The sequence below is a fragment of the Eulemur rufifrons genome, chromosome 3 (genome assembly GCF_041146395.1).
Source record: "Eulemur rufifrons isolate Redbay chromosome 3, OSU_ERuf_1, whole genome shotgun sequence".
NCBI classification, from domain to species: Eukaryota; Metazoa; Chordata; class Mammalia; order Primates; family Lemuridae; genus Eulemur; species Eulemur rufifrons.
This window is the reverse complement of record NC_090985.1, coordinates 6234472-6255517: the sequence shown is the minus strand read 5'-3', so window position 1 is coordinate 6255517 and position 21046 is coordinate 6234472. Positions and strand designations below refer to the sequence as shown.

Below are 21046 nucleotides of genomic sequence, written 5' to 3'. Positions count from 1 at the left end.
ATTATTAGATATGTACCCCAATTCATGAAAAATCTTATTAATAAAAGTCAATATTGTATATAACGATTAATGGTTTTGTGAACAAGGCAGCTTTGCCCCGTGAGTTTGTTCAAGTTGAAAATGAGAGGAAGGACATTTTCCCTCCTGAGAAAGTATTTTTGAAGACATCTTGTGGGGAATATCGTTTAAAAAGATACTGGAGTTTCTGCTATTGTTTTGTTTATTTTTAAAGCATTTTGGAAAATTAGAATTTTGATTTTATACTAGGTATCTTGACCTTACAGGTTACTACAGGCTGCCTCAGCTAATAAGGAAGAGTCTTATAAAACTGAAAGTGAATTAACACATTGTCTCTCCGAGCTCTACCAGAGAAAATCTTGTGAAGAATCCACCGTAGCTAATCAAGAAGACAACAAAAAGAAACGTATGCATATAGAAGGGCTGTTTCTTAAGGCAGTCTTTTTTGAGACTATGCATTTCAAAAGACTGACATTCCCTGAAATGAGGTTGAAATGGTAACTAAATAAAGAAGGGCAAATTATTATATTGCAAATTTAAAAATAATTATGTTAGTCCAATAGTGCTTTAAAAAATCACCCACAGTCCTACCTTCCTAATGAATAAACCATTTTTATTTTTAATTATAACAGAAATTTAAATATAAACTGGCTCTTGACGCAGATTGCTAAATTATCTTTCAGAAAAGTTTCATTGTAATTCTGTGGCCATTGGGTAACACCAGAATGAGTCTGTTTGGCATTTGCCTTGTGGAGAAAAACATCGAATCATGTTGAGATGTTTAGTTCCTAAGCTTCAATTAAAAGAAGGGCTCTCTTTCTACCCTGTGTGGTGGTAGAAAGAGATGCAAGAACTAACTAATTCAGATCATTCTGAAGGGATATACTTCATTTTGATATTCTTTTACAGTATTCTGAATTAAAGTAGCTCTTGATTCCACAGAAGTGAAAGATAATTTACTTTTCTTCCTCTGATGTTGTTTTGGTAGGGAGTGTCCCTCGCACTCCAGTGAGGCAGAAGATGAATGCCATGTGCCGTTCCTTAAAGATGTTGAATGTTGCAAGGCTGAATGTAAAGGCTCAGAAGTTACTTCCAGATGGCAGCCCAGACACGGCTGGGGAGAAAGGGATCCAAAAAATAGCCAGTGGAAAAACAGCAGATAAATTGCAAGAGAGAGGAAGAACATTAAGAAGTTCCAAACCTAAAGGTATTCTTCCATTCTCTAGCATTTTGGTGTCTCAGTCTAGTTTACTCTCTTATACCCCTCTTATTTTTCAAAAAATTTTAATTATGTCCCTTAATTTATTAAATATCTGCTACATGCCCAAACATGTGTTATGGTGAATACAATAAATAATAAGGTAATGTCTATGATCTAGCTACAAAGATCAAACTAATAAACTAATATATATTGATATATTTACGTATAATGAACTAATAAAACTAATATATAAGAGAGCCAAGAATCTAAAACAAAAAACATGCCCGTTTGGGAAGTAAAACCAGACTAGGAGTTGAGAAAAGGAAAGTCGGGACTGGAATGGGCTACAGAGGCTTGTAAGGAACTACTGGAACCCAGGCTAGACTTCCAAGAATGAGCAGAGTTAGATGTCAGAAAAGTAAAAGAAGAGCACTGGGGAATTAGCATAAGCAAAGTCACAGAGAAAAAGGGCCATGATTAGGCCACAGGACAAGTGATTATAGAAGTTTTACATTTGTGATTAAAGGGAGAGGAAAAAGGTTTGTGAGTAATCTGGGGCTAAGTTATTGAGATCTTTCAAAGGTGCACAGAAGAATTTAATCTAGCAGCTTTTGTTTTCCTATTTGTTCTTTTTTCTCTCTTTGTTTTTTTAATAGATTGTATAATGATGTGTTGCCTAGTCTTAGGGTACATTTTTAACTCACAGTGATGGTGCAAGTCCTATCGGGTGATTGTAACCATAGCTTATAAACTTTGGACAATAATTGCATGATGTCACCTTTGAGTTCTTTTGAAAATTCTTGAGCAAAAATTTTGTGCTCCTTTAAAGATTTTTTCCTCCTGTGGAATGCTAGATCCATAGATGATAGTCAGTTTGAGTGGGACAGAACATCTTTAATGAGCTAGTAAACGGATGCAAAAATGTGGATATTATATGCAAGGGAGAATAAAAACAACGGTACTTAAGACAATGTGGCAGTAACATAATTCCTGGACTAGATTCTGTCTAGAAATAGACAAGTACCAACAGTGGTAAAATGATTTTTGACAAAGGTGACAACTATAATATATCAATAATTCAATCGGAAAACAATAATCTTTACAACAAATGATTCTGGAACAACTTGATACCTTTATGGAAAAATAAAACTTGATCTTACCTTTTAATAGTATTTTGAGTTTCTGCTATGTTTGTTCGTGTCTAATATTGTTTATGCCTTTTTCTCCTTTTTTTAAATTGCTCAATCTTGCTATAGATTATTTGGCTTTTCAAAAAAACCATCTTTTGTTTCTGTTGATTGCTAGTGTCTGTTTTCTATTTAATTCATTTCTGTTTTTATCTTTATTATTCTCTGCCTTCCTCTATTTTGGGGTTTTACTTTCATATTACTTCTTATGTTAGACCCTTAGCTAATTAATTGTTTTTAAATTTATAGTCTTTACAAAAATAATCATTTAAGCCTATAAATTTTCCTTTAAGTATAATTTTAGCTGCATTATACAAGTTAGCTAGTTTCTATTTTCATGATACTTCTAAATATTTTCTGACATCTATAATATAAAGAAGTAATTTTATATTATAATTACCTTTGAATATTTTTGGACTGTGCTCAATGTAGTCTATAAGATATTGATTCCTTACTAATTGCAGAAACTCTGGGCTAATATATATGGTCAATTTTGTTAATATTCCATGTATACTTAAAAATAATGTGTATTTTCTAATTGTTCAATACTTGGCTGTATACATGGCCACACATCAAGTTTATTAGTGATGTTATCAGCATTCTTAATTTTTTTCTGCTTCTTTTATCTGTAACCAAGACGATTATATTAGACTTCTACCATGTAGATTTGTCAAAATTCTCTTGCAATTCTGCCAATTTTTGTATCTTATACTTTGAAGCTTTCTTGTTAAGTTCATACAAGTTCATAGTCATTTATGTCTTCCTTGTGATTGTCTTGTCAATGAATAATAACTCTTTTTATATATTCCTAATAACTCTATGCCTTAAAGTTTATTTTGCCTGGTATTAATATAGCTACACCAGCTTCCTTTTGGTTAGTGTTTGCCTCAATATTTTTTCTATTCCTTTATTTTCAATGTTTCTTTATCATTATGTTTTGGGTATATCTTTTGTAAACAGCATAAAATTTTTTTAAATCCAATCTGACAGTTTCTATCTTTTAACCAGCAAGTTTATTTATAAAATAAATGTTTACAGTCATTATGATTGCTGATAAGTTTTGATGTATTTCTGGTATCTTTTTGTGCTTTCTATTTACCGTGTTTTTTCTGTTTTGTTTTTTCTTTTCTATTCTATGGGATTAATCAAGTTTTGCTTTATTATTGTTCTTTTTTCTCTTCTGCTAGGTTTGGAGGTTATAGTTTATTTCTTTTCCATTAGTTGGTTACCCTTAAGTTTTTTTTAACAGATTTTATTTTTTAGAGAAGATTTAGGTTCATAGCAAAATTGAGCATAAAGTACAAAGAGTTCCAGTAGACCCCCATCTCCCCAACAATCTCTCCCACTATTAACATCCCATACTACAGTGTGTATCTGTTATAACTGATGACCCTGCACTGACATACCACTATCACGTAAAGTCCACCGTTTACATTAGGGTTTACTCTTACTGTCGTACATTCTATGGATTTTGGCAAATGTATCATTATACATTGTATTTTACGCGTGTTCACCATTGTAGTATCATACAAAGTATTTTCATTGCCCTAAAAATAAAAAATTCTCTGTGCTCTGCCTATTCATGTCTCCCTTCATCCCTCCCTTCTAACCCCTGGCAACCACTGATCTTTTTGCTGTCTCCATAGTTTTGCCTTTTCCAGAATGTCATATAGTTGGAATCATACAGTATGTGGCCTTTTCAGATTGGCTTCTTTCACTTAGTAACATGCATTTAAGGTTCCTGCATGTCTTTTCATGGCTTGATAGCTCAGTTCTTTTTAGCACTAATATTCCATTTTCTGAATGTCCACAGTTTATCCCTTTAACTGTGGAAGGACATCTTGGTCACTCCCAAGTTTTGAATGTACCACAGTTTATTTATCCATTTAACTGTAGAAGGGCATCTTGGTTCCTTCCAAGTTTGAGCAATTTTGAATAACGCTACTATAAACATCCATGTGCAGGTTTTTGTGTGACGTAAGTTTTCATTTCTTTGGGGTAGATACGAAGGAACATGATTGCTGGATCATATGGGTATGAATATGTTTAGTTTTGTAAGAAACTGCCAGACTGTCTTCCAAAGTGGCTGTAGCATTTTGCATTCCCACCAACAACGAATGAGAGTCCTTGTTGTTCCACATACTCACCAATATTTGGTGTTGTCAGTGTTCTGGATTTTGGCCATTCTAATAGGTCTGTAGTGGTATCTCATTTTCATTTGCAACTCCCTAATGACATATGATGTTGAACACCTTTTCATATTCTTATTTGCCGTCTTCTTTGGTAATGTGTCTATTCAAGTATTCACCTATTTTTAAATGAGGTTATTTGAAAAGTTCTTTGTATATTTTGAGTAATAGTCCTTTATCAGGTATGTCTTTCACAAATATTTGCTCCCAGTCTGTAGCTTATCTTCTAATTCTAGCAGTTTTATAGTTTTTCTTTTTACAATTAGCTCTGTGATCCATTTTGAGTTAATTTTTGCGAAAGATGAAAGGTCTGTATCTAGATTCATTTTTGCTTGCATGTGGATGTCCAGTTGTTCTAGCACCATTTGTTGGATGTCTGTTGTGTTGTCTTTGTTCCTTTGTCAAAGATTGGTTGACTATATTTATGTGGGTCTATTTCTGGGCTCTCTACTCTGTTCCATTGATCTATTTGTCTGTTCTTTCACCAATACCACACACATTGTCTTGATTACTGTAGCTTTATAGTAAGTCTTGAAGTCCAGTAGTATCAGTCCTCCAACTTTGTTCATCTCCTTCAATATTGAATTAGCTATTCTGGGTCTTTTGCCTCCTCATATAAACTTTAGAATCAGTTTCTTGATATCCACAAAATAACTTGCTAGGAATTTGATTGGGATTGCATTGAATCTATAGATCGAGTTGGGAAGAACTGAAGTCTTGACAATAAAAAAGTTTTCTTATCCATGAACATGGAATCTGTCTCCATTTATTTAGTTCTTTGATTTATTTCACACAGTTTTGTAGTTTTCTTCATACATCTTATACATATTTTGTTAGATTTAATGTCTGAGTATTTCATTTTGGGGGGATGCTAATATAAGTGGTAATGTGTTTTTAATTTCAAATTCCACTCGTCACATTGCTGGTATATAGGAAAGTAATGGAGTTTTATATATTAATCTTGTATCCTGCAGCCTTGCTTTAATCATTTGTTCCAGTTTTGTTGTTGATTCTTGCAGATTTTCTACATAGACAATCATGTCATCTGTGAACAAAGTTTTATTTTTTCCTACCCTTAAATTTTTAACTTGTACATATGATTTACAGAGCCTTAAAATCAATCACTTATCTCTGCACTTTATCAATCTTCACACTGTTGACATTTTGGACCAGATAATTCTTTGTTGTGAGGCTGTCCTATGCATTGAAGGGTATTTGACAGCATCCCTGGCTTCTACACACTAGATGCCAGTAACATCCCCACCTCCACCACCGTTCGTGACAATCCAGACATAGCCAAATGTCCCATGGGAGGCAAAAATCTCTCCCAGTTGACATCCACTGGCTTAAACAATACAAGGACTTGGGCTGGATGTGATAATCAATTTTACTTTTTTTCACAGATTTTAAAACTGAGGAGGAGCTACAATCTTACATACGTGAAAATTACCAAAAGACTGTGGCCACAGGAGAAATCAAGTTGTATTCATGTGCTCGGAACATGATCTCAACTATTAAAATGTTCCTAAAATCAAAAGACACCAAAGAATTAGAAGTAAGGGTCCAGCTGTTATTGTTTGTCATAGATGTAGTGGTTGGTTGGTTTTTGGTGGGTTTGGTTCATATGTCTCGGAAAAATGTCTATTCCATACATGATTCAAAAATGATGAGATGAGAGAGAGAATGAGTATAATTCTAGATCTTGGAAGGTAGATATGGTGAACTGATAAGGCAGAAATCAGAGAATCAGGGTGAGTGTATTTCTCTCCTAATGAAAACTTTCCTCATTTGAGCCATTTGTTAGCTGCATAAATAAAGCCAGTGTTTTTTAATCCCGGCTGCACTTTTGAATGAACTAGAACATTTTTTTTTAAATGCTGATTTCTGGCTCCCTCCAGACTAATTGAAACACATCTCTTAGATAGGGACCTGGGCATCTGTACTTTTAAAAAACACATGATTCCCTAGATGATTCTTATGCACTAGGAGAGTTACAAAATAACACTGTTTTAGACCATGTTCATTGTTTTTATTCATGTTCAATGACAAAAGCCGGGTTCCTTCTTTAAAGCAAACAAGAGGATTTGTTTATAATACTCAGGCTTCTCAATCACTACTTTGTGGAACCTTCCTTTTTAGACAGTTCAGATCTGCAGGCTTGCTTTATCCATGCCCATTTGCTCTCAAATATTAATACTTTTTTTACCATGTTCTTTTTAAAGATATAAGGGAATATTCATTTCACTATTTTTAATTCAAATGAAAGAAGAGGGAAATTTGTAAGGGAATATACTTTGCTTCTTGGGATATTAGTCAACTGTGAAAGAAATTAGAAATAATGATGAGTAGCTTAATATTCTCCTATATAATAATTTTGTATTTTCAGGTGAACTACCTGAATCAAGTAAAAAGTAACCTCTTAAAAACTAGCAAAAGTCTTCGACAGAACCTAGGGAAAAAACTGGACAAGGAAGACAAAGTCAGAGAGTAAGTAACTACTTTTTTTTTTTTAACCATTAACTCCAAACAAAACTCTGAGATTTGCTCGCATCCATTTAAAATAGATTGCCAGTTGCTTAAAGTTGCTTTTGTAGCTGATTTTTATGATGTCCTAATGTGCAGTTTGAGTCACCCATTTCTCTAATAACCACATCAGTACTTAGAGAAGGCACTGGCTCTTCCCCTTTTGGATTATTGTTTTGTTGTTTCTTTTTTTTTTTCTGGAGATAGGGTCTCGCTCTGTCACCCAGGCTGTAGTTAGAGTACAGTGGCGTCATCATTGCTCAGTGCAATCTCGAACCCCTGGGCTCAAGCGATCCTCCTGCCTCAGCCTACTGAGTTGCTGGGCCTATATGCACATGCCACCACGCCAGGCTAATTTTTCTGTTTTTCTGTTGAGACTGGGTCTCACTGTTGCTCAGGCTGATTTCAACTCCTGGCCTCAAGCAATCCTCCCGCTTCAGCCTCCTGGAGTGCTAGGATTACAGGCGTGAGCCACCATGCCCGGCCTGGTGGTTGTTTCTTATGTAAACAGATCTATGCTTAAGGAAGGAGCTTTCTGTTAAGTGGCATTCAAAGTAGATATGACCAAATATTTTTCTCTCTCAAGGTGCCAGCTTCAGGTGTTTCTTCGTTTGGAGATGTGTCTGCAGTGCCCTTCGATACTTGAAAGTACAGATGATATGGAGCAAATAGTGGAGGAGGCAAGTAAATAACTTAGTGCCATTGGGGATGTGCCCGAGATGCTTTCAGCTTCCCTGTAGAGGGCACATGATAATTGTTTAAAATCTCTTTCAGATGACTGATTTGCTACGCACGGTGTGTTTAACTGAGGACTCAGCTTACCTAGCAAAGTTTCTGGAGGAAATTTTGAGACTGTGAGTTTGATGGCTACTAACTTAACTTTAAAATTGTTTTATCAAGAACTACGTATGGCATTGTCTGAGAATTGTGAAATTGTAAGGGCTACTTCTCAAGCTGGATGAGGGAGGCAATAGAGCAGGTGAGATGGTAACTCTCTGTTCCATATTTAACCAATCTCTTCCACAGGTATATTGACTCTATCCCAAAGACACTTGGAAATCTTTATGACAGCCTAGGGTTTATGATTCCTCAGAAGCTGGCTGGTGTCCTTCCTACAGATTTTTTCAGTGATGACTCTATGACACAAGAGAACAAATCACCCCTTCTTTCTGTGCCTTTTGTGGCAAGTGCTCATAGATCAGTGTCAGGCAGCACTGAATCCGACCAACTGGAGGCGCTTCGTACCAGATCAGCCAAAAAGAGAAGGTAGGAGCTCAAGGAGTCAAAGGAATTACTTGCACTGTTACGGTCCTGACAAAGGGTGTATTTAAACCATAGTCCATTTGTGTCTTTGTCTGTATAATTTATTGAATTAATAGTCGTCCTTATGTCTAAATCACAGAAGCCAACCATTGGAGTTCCTAACAAGGAGCATCTGACACCCTATATCATCTAGGGAATATACAGTCGTGTGTTGCTTAATAATGGGGATGTGTTCTGAGAAATGTGTCATTGGTGATTTCGCCATTGTGTGAACATGATACAGTGTACTTACACAAACCTAGATGGTATATATATTTTTATTTATATGTATTTTTTTTTCATATGGAAAACCTAATGTCCCAGCACCATTACTGAATAGGAGTCGTTTCCCCTACTTGATCTACAATGCCAATATCAATTACTATATATCAGGTTTCTGAATATGCTCCATTATAATCTTATGGGACTACCGCCATATATGGGGTCTGTTACTAAGGGAAATGCCAGTTGCACGTGACTGTTTATATTGTGTAGTTCACAAAGCCTTTCTTTACTGTCCACATGAGGTCTCCAGAAACTAGGAGCCTGTTATAAAATTAGCTTAGGGTGTCAGCTTAGTTTTTAAATTTCCCTTGATGCTTTTCATTGTTCATAATTAGTTGAATTTATAGGAATAACTTTAGGAAATTCTGGGGTTGCCTTGTTTTGTTATAAATCCAGGCCAACCCCAAGATAACAGGCTTTTCTTTAAATAATATTTTATTTTAGACCATAGTTCATGCAAATTTAATTACATATAACTTCTATAAAGACTCGTGTCATAACTGGTTTTTTTTCCATTTTTAAAAGGAAAAATGCATTAATAAGACATAAAAGCATTGCTGAGATTTCACAGAATCTTCGACAAATTGAAATTCCCAAAGTGTCCAAGAGAGCTACAAAAAAAGTAAGTAAGCTCCAATAGACAAGAAATTACACTAACAGAATTGATCATTCCAGCTTGAGCTGACGCAGTAAATAAGAATGATAGGCAGAGTCTCTACTTTTAGAAAAGGGACTTCAGAGGATACAGAAATAATACTAAGTGTTCTTATGAATGTGTATAAAACTGTAATCCAAGAAAAACGAATTTGTTAAGAGATTAACCATTTTACCCAAGAGTATGATAGTTAGAGGTGGAATATGAAGAGAAACAGCAAGTAAAAGTTAGGAATGAATAAATTAATTCAAAGTTTTAATGTAGGTAAAAAAACTCATAAAATAATAACAAAATAGTCATAGAAAAATAACATACAATCATAATAGGACTTTGGTTGCCCACCAGAGGTACTTTTCAGTAAGTTATGTTTTACTTCAATAACAATTTTAAAAATAAAAAAAGAAGATGACTGTCATGAAGCCAGTAGTCCCACCTTATCTGCAGGGGATACATTCCAAGACCCTAGTGGATGCCTGAGACTGTGGATAGTATTGAATGAACCCTATATATATTGTTTTTTCCTGTACATATTAATAAATACCTATGATAAAGTTTAATTTATAAATTGGGCACAGTAAGAGACTAACAATAATTAATAACAAAAATAATTATAGCCATATACTGTAATAAAAGTTATGTGAATGTGGTTTCTCTCTCTCAAAATATTAATATCTTATACTGTATTCACCCATTTTTGGGCTGTGGTTGACTGCAGGAAAGTGAAACCTCAGATAAGGAGGGAATATTGTAATTGATTTTTCTGTGGCAGTTGATGATAGAAGGACTTGAGGTTTTTATTGGTTGCAATAAAAAGAACTCTAGCTGGAATCTATTTACTCAGTGGAATTAATGTCTTGCTAAGGAAAGAAGGGAGACTAAAAATACAATGGAACTTTTAAGCTGCATGAACTATCCAAGAAAAGTTAAAATTCTATGAGAACTAGTTTTAGAAGCATTAATCATTACGATAATGGTTTGTTCTCTGTTTCTAGATGTTTATAGCTGTCCTTTGGAGTTGGGGGTGGGATTTCTTTTGAGATTTAATGGTGTTCACTCTGAATCCAATCCAATCAAAAAATAAAAACAGTTAGTGGTGTTCATTTTCTTACTATACCTCACCTGTGAATAAAATGCAAATCTTATGTATTTCACAATCCTGATTGAAGAGTATAAAATCCAAAAGTGGATGGCCAAGAGTCATCAGACCTTTATTCTGACTAGATTTTACAATGATTTGCAGATCTTTCTAGGATTCTTTGAAACTTTTGTTTTAGATTGGCCAAGACAGTTTGCTTCTTTAATACCAGATTTACTGAGATCAGGATTTGATTTTGGTTGATAAGTAATATTTTCTCATTTCAAAGTCAGTACCATAGATAAGTGACAGTTGTTTAACAGAAATACCAGATGTTAAGTTTTTAATAGAATAAATCTGAGTCCTTTGAAGGATCAATATAGTTAACTCAAAAGCAATGAACTTGTAGTGTAAGTGTAGACACATAATATTAATTATGTCTGTATTAGTTACATTAATACATATTGATTTCTTTGCATATCTTAACTCCAAAAGAGCACCGTGATTAAAAAAGGGTTTGATCCTGCCCTAGTACCTCCTGGACATACTCTCCTACTTTTTCTTTCAGTTATGTGGATTAACAAGGGTTGACAAACTCTTTCTGTAAAGGGCTGGATAGTAAATGTTGTAACCTTTGCAAGCCATGTAGTCTCTGTAACATCTGCTCAATTATCCTGTTGTAGTAGGAAAGCAGCCAGAGATGATATATGAACAAATGGGCATGGCTGTGTTTCAATAAAACTTTATTTTCAAAAACAAGAAGTGGCCCAGATTTGCTGACCTCTGGATTAGGAAATTGGATGTACAACATATTTTTACATTGTAATTTAACTCTTTAAAAGAGTTATTACCAACCAATATAAATGACCAAGAATTACCATGTTTCATTTCTTTTTTTTTTTTTTTTTTTTTTTTTGAGACAGAGTCTCACTCTGTTGCCCGGGCTAGAGTGAGTGCCGTGGCGTCAGTCTAGCTCACAGCAACCTCAAACTCCTGGGCTTAAGCGATCCTACTGCCTCAGCCTCCCGAGTAGCTGGGACTACAGGCATGTGCCACCATGCCCGGCTAATTTTTTGTATATATATATATTTTAGTTGTCCATATAATTTCTTTCTATTTTTAGTAGAGACGGGGTCTCACTCTTGCTCAGGCTGGTCTCGAACTCCTGACCTCGAGCGATCCACCCGCCTCGGCCTCCCAGAGTGCTAGGATTACAGGCGTGAGCCACCACGCCCGGCCTCCATGTTTCATTTCTTATCAGCAAGACCTTGGTTGTATCACTGAGATCATTTAAGTTTCTGCACATGCATGCTTCAATTATTACAATGGCATAAAAAAAACCAAAACTTTAAAAATCATTCCATTGTTTAGGTGCAACTAAGGTTTACACTCTTGAATCCTCTACTGTAATAGCAAGTAAATAGCAGTTTGATACAGATATGTTCCTGACAATAGCCAGTCTCTAATCAATTTATATGACTTTTCCCTTACTTTTTAGATATAAAAGATATAAAGTTGAAACATAAAGTTAAAAATTAGAGTGTCCCTTCTCATCCATTCTTCAGAAGTAATCACCAATGACATTTTGTTGTGTATATTTCCAGGCCGTTTTCTGTAGGTACCAATAACAACAAAACTGTATACATATCTGTTGTATACACACATATACATAAACATTAAAAAAGATTTACTGTACTTATTATTCTGCTTTTTGCTTTTATTTATTTTTTCTTTTTCCCCATCACACAGATCTCTTTTCTCTGCTAGTACAGGTTGAGTATCTTTTATCCAAAATCCTTGGGACAAGAAGTATTTTAGACTTCAGATTTTTTTTTGCATTTTGGAATATTTGCATTATGTATACTTGCTGGTTTAACATCCCAAATTTGGAAATCCGAAATACTCCAATGAACATTTCCTTTGAGTGTCATGTCAGTTCTCAAAAAGTTTTGGATTTTGGAGGTTTTAGGATTAGGGATGCTCAACCTGTATATATAGGTCTTACTTATTCTTTTAATGTCTGTATTGGATGGGTGTATACTTTATTTAATTGTTTTATTTTTATGGGCATTTATGGTGTTTCTGTTTTATATTATTACGATGCAGCTGGGAGTGTCTTTGGAATATATCTATTTTTGTGCATTCTAAAGAGAACTTGCAAGGGTCAAAGGGCTCATATGAAATTTTTATTTTTTTATTTTAATGAATGCCTATTTAAATTTTCTTTTTGGATTTTTTTCATCTTTCAGGAGAACTCTCACCCTGCTCTTCAGCAGCCTCCACTCCCAGTGAAAGATACGGTACAAGGTATACTTTGTTTTCTCAGTGTATGCATTTATCCACTAGAATGACGAATTATCTTGATTGTGTGCATTTAAACAGCTAAATACAGTTTTAAATTGTGGCTTTATAACATTGTTGATTAATAATATATGTCCTAATACCATACCCCAGGGAAATAATGTGGTTACATGGTCTTAAAATATTGTACTCTACAAAATAACTGGCCTGAAATATTTTAAAAACACCATTTTACGAAAGCAAAAAGAAAGAAAAGAGGCAGTAGAACTGTTTTATATGAAAGGAGTTTGAGCATGACAGCTAAATGCACTTTCACGATCCCCACCTGGATCTTAAAATTTAGGGGGAAACAAGCTAGAAAAGATATTATTGAAACAATTAGAGCAATTTGAAGAAGGAATTTATGCTAGATAATATTGTATCAATGTTAAAAATATTTTGAGTGTAATAATGGCATTGGGGTTATGTGGGAGAATGTCCTTGTTCTTGGGAGATACATGCTGACCTCTAGGGAACAATTATATGTTTGCAACTTATTCTCCAGTGTCCAGGAGGGAAAATTATATATAAGCAGAGAGAGAGATGGAGAAAAAAATTGTTGACAGTTGGTGAATTTTAGCAATGAGTATATGTTTATTTTATTCTTTGAAAGTTTCTGTAGATATTAAACTTTTCAAAACATTGGGAAAAATAGAAAATAACAAATCAAATTTGGCTTGAAGGTCATAAATCAGTTTCACAGACAGCTTAAGTCAGGTAACAGTAACTCTTATAATGAAGATAGAGTAACAATTTTTGAAACTTTGTTGTGTGTTTTTGATGTTCTTAATGTTTTTGTCATTGGTGGGTAAACAAAAGGCCTGCTCCTGGTTTATGGATCCTGGATTATTTGGTTTTTATTTAAGTGTTTGCTCTTAGAAGAATTCACCCTTGGTGACTTTTTAAATCGCCTCCACTAAGCTATCTTACTTAAGATTAAGGTGTCATCTTACTAGCTTTGTCAAGTATTTCTCAATTTTTCAGCTATTTTTTATAACTTTGAGTCTAAACTCTCATGCTTTGGAGTCAAAAAGAAAATTTAAAATAATACAGCAGATCAGTAAAATAGTGAGAAAAAGAATGAAATCTGTCGAATTGAACAGTTTCTCTACTCAAGGCTGAGCTGAATACAAAGCAACAAAAAGGTCCAAGATGAGAAAAATAATCAGAAAAATAATCAAAAATAAAAAGTGACTGTGACCTATATTAGCCATCCTTTGACTTACAGTGAGTAAAGCTTTTAATTTAATAAGTGATGTGGGCTTTCCTTGTGTTCCTAGAAGTTGTATTTAAATTGAATTTGTAATGGAATACTATGGACAACTGTATACCAACAAATTAGATAACCTAGATGAAATGGACAAATTCCTAGGAAGACCCAAACTACAGAAAACAGACTCAAGAAGAAATAGAAAATCTGAATAGATCTATAACAAGTGAAAAGATTGAATTAGTTATCAAAAAACTACCCACAAAGAAATCCCCAGGACTAGATGGCTTCACTGCTGAAGTCTACCTAATATTTAAAAAAGAATTAACACCTTAGAATTTATTATGGTCAACTGAATTCTTACCAGAGCTCCAAGACAATTCAATGGGGAATAAGTGGTCTTGAAAAAGTGGTGCTGAGACAACATGCACAAGAATGATATTGGACCCCTACCTCAAGCAAAAAATATACCAAATTTTTTTGAATTTGTAAGAATACTTTTAATGCATCATAGGAATGTACTATTTAAGGAAATCTTACTAGTAAATGTAAATATAGTAGTCTGTCTATAGAGTAGTTTCCTTAAGCAGCTTCTCTGTTTTGGATATCTTTTTTTTTTTTTTTCTTGGATTTATTGGTAATAATATTTGGCTTTTTCTTTTCTTAATTTTTTACTTTTTTCTTTCTTTCTTTTTTTAATTTTGGTGATGCTTTCAGAAGTGACTAAAGTTCGAAGAAATCTCTTCAACCAGCAAATGATTTCTCCTGCAAAGAGATCACTAAAGCGGGGGTTGCCTAGAAGCCATTCTGTGTCAGCTGTGGAAGGTCTAGAATATAAACTTGACAATTTTAAGAAGACTAAAGGTACTACATTTCATGGTAACCAAGAAAAAGGGGGTTCTTTCTGTAAGTTTGGTAGTGCTCTTTCATTCCTGATTTATTAGTTTGAGTCTTACTGCTTTTTTTCTTGGTTAGTTGAGCTGAAAGTTTGTCAATTTTGTTGATCTTTTCAAAGTACTTACTTTTGGTATCATTGACTTTTCTCTATTGTTTTTATAATCTCTATTTTTTTTTTTTTTTTTTTTTGAGACACAGTCTCACTCTGTTGCCTAGGCTAGAGTGCCATGGTGTCAGCCTAGCTCACAGCAACCTTCAAATTCCTGGACTCAAGCAACCCTACTGCCTCAGCCTCCCGAGTAGCTGAGACTACAGGAATGCGCCACCATGCCATGCTAATTTTTTCTATATATATTTTTAGTTATCCAGCTAATTTCTTTCTATTTTGTTAGTGGAGACGGGGTCTCGCTCTTGCTCAGGCTGGTCTTGAACTCCTGAGCTCAAACAATCCTCCCGCCTCGGCCTCCCAGAGTGCTAGGATTACAGGCATGAGCCACTGTGCCTGGCCTCTAATCTCTATCTCATTTCCTACCTCTACTTGCTTTGGTTTTAGTTTGCTGTTTTGCAAATTTTTTAAGGTGAAGTTTAGATTATTGATTTGAGATCCTTTTTTTTTTTTTTTTGAGATACAGTCTCACTCTGTCCCCCAGGATAGAATGCAGTGGCATCTTCATAGCTCACTGCAACCTCAAACTCCTGGCCTCAAGCAATCCTCCTGCCTCAGCCTCCTGAGTAGCTGGGACTACAAGTGCACACCACCACACCCAGCTAACTTTTTCTATTTTTAGTAGAGACAGGGTCTCGCTCTTGCTCAGCCTGGTCTGGAATTCTTGATCTCAAACAATCCTCCTGCCTCAGCCTCCCAGAGTGCTAGGGTTACAGGCGTGAGCCACTGCACCCAGCCAAGATCTTCCTTTTTTAATACAGGCATTTAGAACCACAAAGCACTGCTTTATCTGTATCTTGTAAATTTTGTATGATGTGTTTTCATTTTCATCATCTCAAAATATTTTCTAATTTCCCTTGTGGTTTCTTCTTTGACCCATTGGTATTTAGCAGCTTATTAGTTTCCATGTATTTGTGTTTCCCAGATTCACTTGTTATTGATTCTAGTTTCATTTTATTGTGATTGGAGAACATACTTTGTATGATTTCAATCCTAAATTTGGAACTTGGTTTATGGTCTAACATTTGGCTTATCCTGGAGAATATTCCATGTGTGCTTGAGAAGAAAGTGTATTTTGCTCTTGTTGGGTGAAGTGTTCTTTAGGTGTATGTGTTAGGTCTAGTTGGTTTATGGTGTTGTTCAAGTTTTCTGTTTCCTTGTTGAAGTTCTGTTTAATTGTTCTATCCATTATTGAAAGTGGAATATTAAAGTCTCCTACTATTATTGTTGAATTATTCATTTCTCCCTTCAGTTGTCAGTTTTTGCTACATATACTTTGGGACTCTTGTCTGGTGTGTATATGTTTATAATTGTTACATCTCCTTGATCAAATGAACTTTTTATCAATATGTAATGTACTTTATCTTTTGTAACCTTTTACAGCTTTGATGATAATATAACCACCCCACCTCTTTTCCTATCCTTTTACTTTCAAGCTATGTCTTTTTATCTAAATTGAACCTCCAGTCCAGCTAGGTGACAAGCCATATAGGCATCAAACAGCTCCCTCTGTCTTACTGCTGCTTCTCGGTAAGGTTAAGTGAAATTTATAATTGAGGCTGCGTTTACATTTTAGGTTATCATAAACTGCTGACTAAGAATGTGGCCGAGACGCCAGTCCATAAGCAAATCCCCAGAAGGCTGCTTCAGAGACAAATCAAGGGCAGGTGAGTGACGTCCTTGTCCAGGCTTCTTCACACACCCACACCACCTTCATAACAACCTTGCCGGCCACTGCTTGCCTTCTCTTAACCTGTGCGACTTAAATCTTAACTGCATTGCTTACACCCAAAGAGCATTCTATAAACTCTGTATGAGGGCAAGAGAACCATACAAAGTGTACTCTTATCTGGCTTCTTTCACCCAGCATAATTGTCTTAAGTTTTATCCATGTTGTTGCATGCAATAGTTCATACCTTATTGCTGAGTAGTATTTCATCGAATGGATATTCCACAATTTTTAAATCCATTCATCTGTTGACATGGGGAAGGCTGGAAGTCTAGGATCCCAACTCGGCCTTTGCTGATGGAGGTGTGGGTAGGGCTGCAGTTTTTTCCATGGTGCTTGGCTGAGTAGGGTAGTTATCATCTGAAAGTTTTTTGTCTTGCTTGGCTGCTGCTTTCCTGCTGCTTCAGCTTGAGAGAGCTCTTTCCTTGGGCACTTTTTATCTATTCCTGTTGGTATATCCAGGTTGTCAACTTCTCCTGCACCCGCCCTGGGGCATATGCAGCAAAAAGAAAACCCAGGGAGCTCACTACCCTGTCTATTGTGAAGGCCCTGAGGTCCCAAGCCAGATATCTTCTCTCCACCTGTCAGAGTCGTCTTCCGTTTCTTTTATATATAATGCCAAGGGGTTTGGGGCTGTATTTTCAAGGGGAATAGGGAGAAGTGTGCCACTTCATCTTGTCAAGAATCCATCTTGACATTATTTGTGTACAAATTTTACACACTTGTGAAAGTTTAAGATGCAAAAAGTGAAATTAGTGGATCAGAGGATATATATTTTTTTAACTGATTTTTTAAATAAAGCCCTTGACAAATTGGCAGAAATTAAGGCTCTTAAACAGAAATTTGAATGTTGCTGCTCATTACTGTTGCAGTCTGCTACTTAGTATAATTTTTTAAAACATTAGTGGAATTTAAAGTATTAATCTATTTTTAAGTAAATTTTGATGTCAAATTGCTTTGAAAAAATAAACATTCTAACCATCTCACTCTGAACAATAATCGAATGAGAGTGCTGATCAATATTTGTGTTATCAAACCCTGTGTCTTTGTTACTTTGTTAGATGAGAAGCTGTCTCTCTCTTTAATGTGCATTGATTACAAGTGGTATCGAATAATCTTTGTGCTTATTGTTCCTCAAGATCCTCCGATCCTGGTCTTGATATTGATGTTGTTGAAGAGTCCCCTGAAAAGGGAAATGGTGAGTGTCACCTTTTTTTTTTTTAATGCATTCTACCTAGCTTCTGTGAAAACCTTTCTGCACTTGTATTGTCACTCTGCATATCTTAAGATATTTTACAGAAATTGTGATGGCTCTGGGTCCGCAATATAGCTCAGTAAGTATTTAAGTGACTGTTCTTTTACACAGAATTTAGCGAGAATTTCTGGAGAAGAAATAATTTTACACAATAGATTTCCAATTCAGAGTGAGGGCTAAGCTACTGTGTTGTACAGTGGCTTATTTTAAAAATATACATGATAAAGGAGGGGTTTTTAAAAACTAACTTCTTTTTTTAATTGTTCAAGTAATTCATATTTGTTGTGGAAAAAATCAGAAAATATAGAGAAGCCAAAATTTTAAAAATCATTTGATAATTCCGCAACTCAGGAATACTCTGTTAACATTTTAACATACATTCTTACTGCTATTATTTCTATACAAATATGTAATATATATTATACATAGGAGACCTAACCTGCATTTTTTCAGCAAAAGTCACACATACCTTTTTTCACCCTACATTATGCTTAAAGGTGGCAATTTATAAGACTTCTGAAGATGACAGTCTTTTGTGTCAGTGTTTTTTTTTTTAATATGTTTGTTGGGACCAGGTATCAAACCCCTCTTAGCTTTTTAAGCAATACTTCAGAAGCCTCTTAAAAGCCAGTGGTTTGTTGAATTTCCATCTTGTATGTGGTATTGTATAAATTTTGCCCATTTCTGACAACATGGGAAAATATCAAGCTTATAGTTCTTCCTAGTTACTTACTGTGGTTCTGGTTTTACAGAAATAAATTTGAGACGAAGTCCTCGAATCAAGCAGTTGTCACTTAGCAGGACAAATTCTGGTTCCTTCTATTCTTTGTCTCAGCCAAAGTCTCGAAGTGTGCAAAGAGTCTACTCATTCCAGCAAGACAAGTCAGGTAACGACACGGGCCCATCTGTCTTCACTAGTCTGCTTTAGGGAAAAAAAGCTTGAAATGTGACATTTTCTTTCTTGACATTGGAAAGTAGAATAGGCATGTGTAGTTGAGGTTCAGGGCAATAACTAGAAAAATCCATATCCTTTGTAATAAGTCATCCCTTGGATTCATGTCAAGAAGAAATTAACCATAATTTTCATGATACAGCCAAATCCTGAGGTATGTAAGTATCCCAGGTGGAAGGTGATATCTGTTTTTATGTTATTCATTCTTTTATCCATGATTAGCATGGTGAATAGTTACATGTTTTTATATTTATAAATTATTTCAGTTGCCCACATTTTCTAACATAGGAGCTAGGGTTAATATGCAGTCTTATTAAAATTCAGGAAGCCAACAATCATTACATTGCTGGCATAATTAGGTGGGATTTTTTTCCCCAGTTGCTCTCAAAAATAATTGTCTTCTTTCTTGTACAGACTGGCTGTTTTAATAGAATTGGGAGGGCAGGAGTTGAGAAAGAATTAAATATTATTGCTATTTTTGACTTGCAGACCAAAGAGAAAATTCTCCAGTTCAAAGTATTCGGTCTCCCAAGAGGCTTCTTTTTGGGGCAGTGTCTGAGATGATCAGCTCCTCAGAGAAGGGTTCAGCCCTAATTAAAAGGCCTTCAAGAAACACGTTGGGTTCAGAGATACCTACAGCTTACCAGGTATAAAGTTTCTGTAATGTTTAAAATTGTATAGTCTCATGGAACACAAGCAAAAGACATGGCCAAGGAACCCATAGTGTCCATCAGGGAAGAGAAAGCAGGTGATCTACAGGTAATGATAGAGATTTGGGGTGGTTGGGGTGAGCCACGAGAATGATTACTGGGCACGTGGATACTTAAAAAAGCAACAGGTTTGGCTGAAGCCACAGTGGTGGGGAGGAGAAAGAGATGGTCTCATCTACTCTCTTGGCTTCAGCTGTCATTCATGTCATACACTACACATACGCACACACATATGTAAAATACACTATATATTTTTTTTTATCATATTCTCTCTCTCTCTCTCTATATATATATATATAGATCTCATTCCAAAACGTATAGCAGTCACTCATCTGTCTCTGTTTGATTGCCCACTCGATACAGTCACCCACATTAGAAACCTGGCAGTCATCCTCCCCTGGGCATAGCCAATCCATCAAGCCCTGCCCGTTTTATTTACAAACTGACTCCCATATCCACCCCCTCTTCTCCATCCCTGCAATTCCTACCCTGGTTCACTTCTACCTGAAACATTTCAACCGCCTTTTCCCTCTCAAATCCATCCTCAAGCCAGAAGTCAAAGTGTTCTTTCTGAAACATTCATCTGACTTTGCTTAAAGCTCTATAGACACCCTCTGCTAAAGCAAGGTTTTCTAAGTTTCCTAACATGGAAGCTTTGTGTTCAAAAGTAATAATCTGTATTTGGAAACCCAGTAAATTGCTTAGAGCTTGGGGAGGACACAGAGCTCTGAGAAGGGTTTGAAAACTACAGATCTACACAACCAAGGTCGCTCTCCTCCCCCAGGCAGGCCAAGTCCTCCATGGTCTGGTCCCTGCAGGCCTGGCTGGCCTCAGCCCTCACCCCTGCCCTCTTCACACTCCACTTTCCCAGCAACCTCAGGCCGCACATTCTCCTGCACAGGACTGCTCGTTTTCACTTTCGTGGCTTTGCTCATATTGTTTTCTATACCTAAAGTCCCCTCTCCCCCACTTTTCCATCCTTTGCCTTCCCCTGCTGACAGCCATTCCTGAAGACCTGACTCACTAGTCCTTCCAACCTTCTCGCTAGCTGGGCCAGGCAGCCCTCCTTTGTGTTCCATAATGCCCTTTGCATGTCCCTGTCATTGTGTCAGCCACACCTGTCTGTACTCTGCTGAACATGAAATGCCAGCTAGATTCCCTTTTGACACAATCAAGTAAGGTTGTAGAAAAGATAGGCGTTTGACTTCTTACCTGTTGGAGTTTTTGACTACACTTTTGCAAGAAGGAAGGGAAATTTTTTGTTGGGGAGCATCTTTTCTGAGACATAATCTTTGTTGCTGTGCTTTATGTATCTGTATGTTCCATCTGCATATAGCACCCCCTATACACTG

General features: G+C 35.8%; 1 protein-coding gene across 1 annotated transcript in view; it reads left to right on the top strand.

Annotated features, from left to right (window-relative positions):
- Positions 1 to 21046, top strand: part of TICRR (TOPBP1 interacting checkpoint and replication regulator) — a 42410-nt gene that overhangs the window by 17504 nt on the left and 3860 nt on the right. Inside the window, exons 6-19 of the mRNA XM_069466507.1 lie at positions 285 to 424; positions 1007 to 1225; positions 5999 to 6150; positions 6982 to 7082; positions 7705 to 7798; positions 7893 to 7972; positions 8145 to 8384; positions 9231 to 9327; positions 12685 to 12742; positions 14703 to 14849; positions 16625 to 16715; positions 17917 to 17975; positions 18785 to 18919; positions 19474 to 19631. Coding sequence (XP_069322608.1) covers positions 285 to 424; positions 1007 to 1225; positions 5999 to 6150; positions 6982 to 7082; positions 7705 to 7798; positions 7893 to 7972; positions 8145 to 8384; positions 9231 to 9327; positions 12685 to 12742; positions 14703 to 14849; positions 16625 to 16715; positions 17917 to 17975; positions 18785 to 18919; positions 19474 to 19631 — 1771 coding nt within the window. The remainder of the gene's footprint in view (positions 1 to 284; positions 425 to 1006; positions 1226 to 5998; positions 6151 to 6981; positions 7083 to 7704; positions 7799 to 7892; positions 7973 to 8144; positions 8385 to 9230; positions 9328 to 12684; positions 12743 to 14702; positions 14850 to 16624; positions 16716 to 17916; positions 17976 to 18784; positions 18920 to 19473; positions 19632 to 21046) is intronic.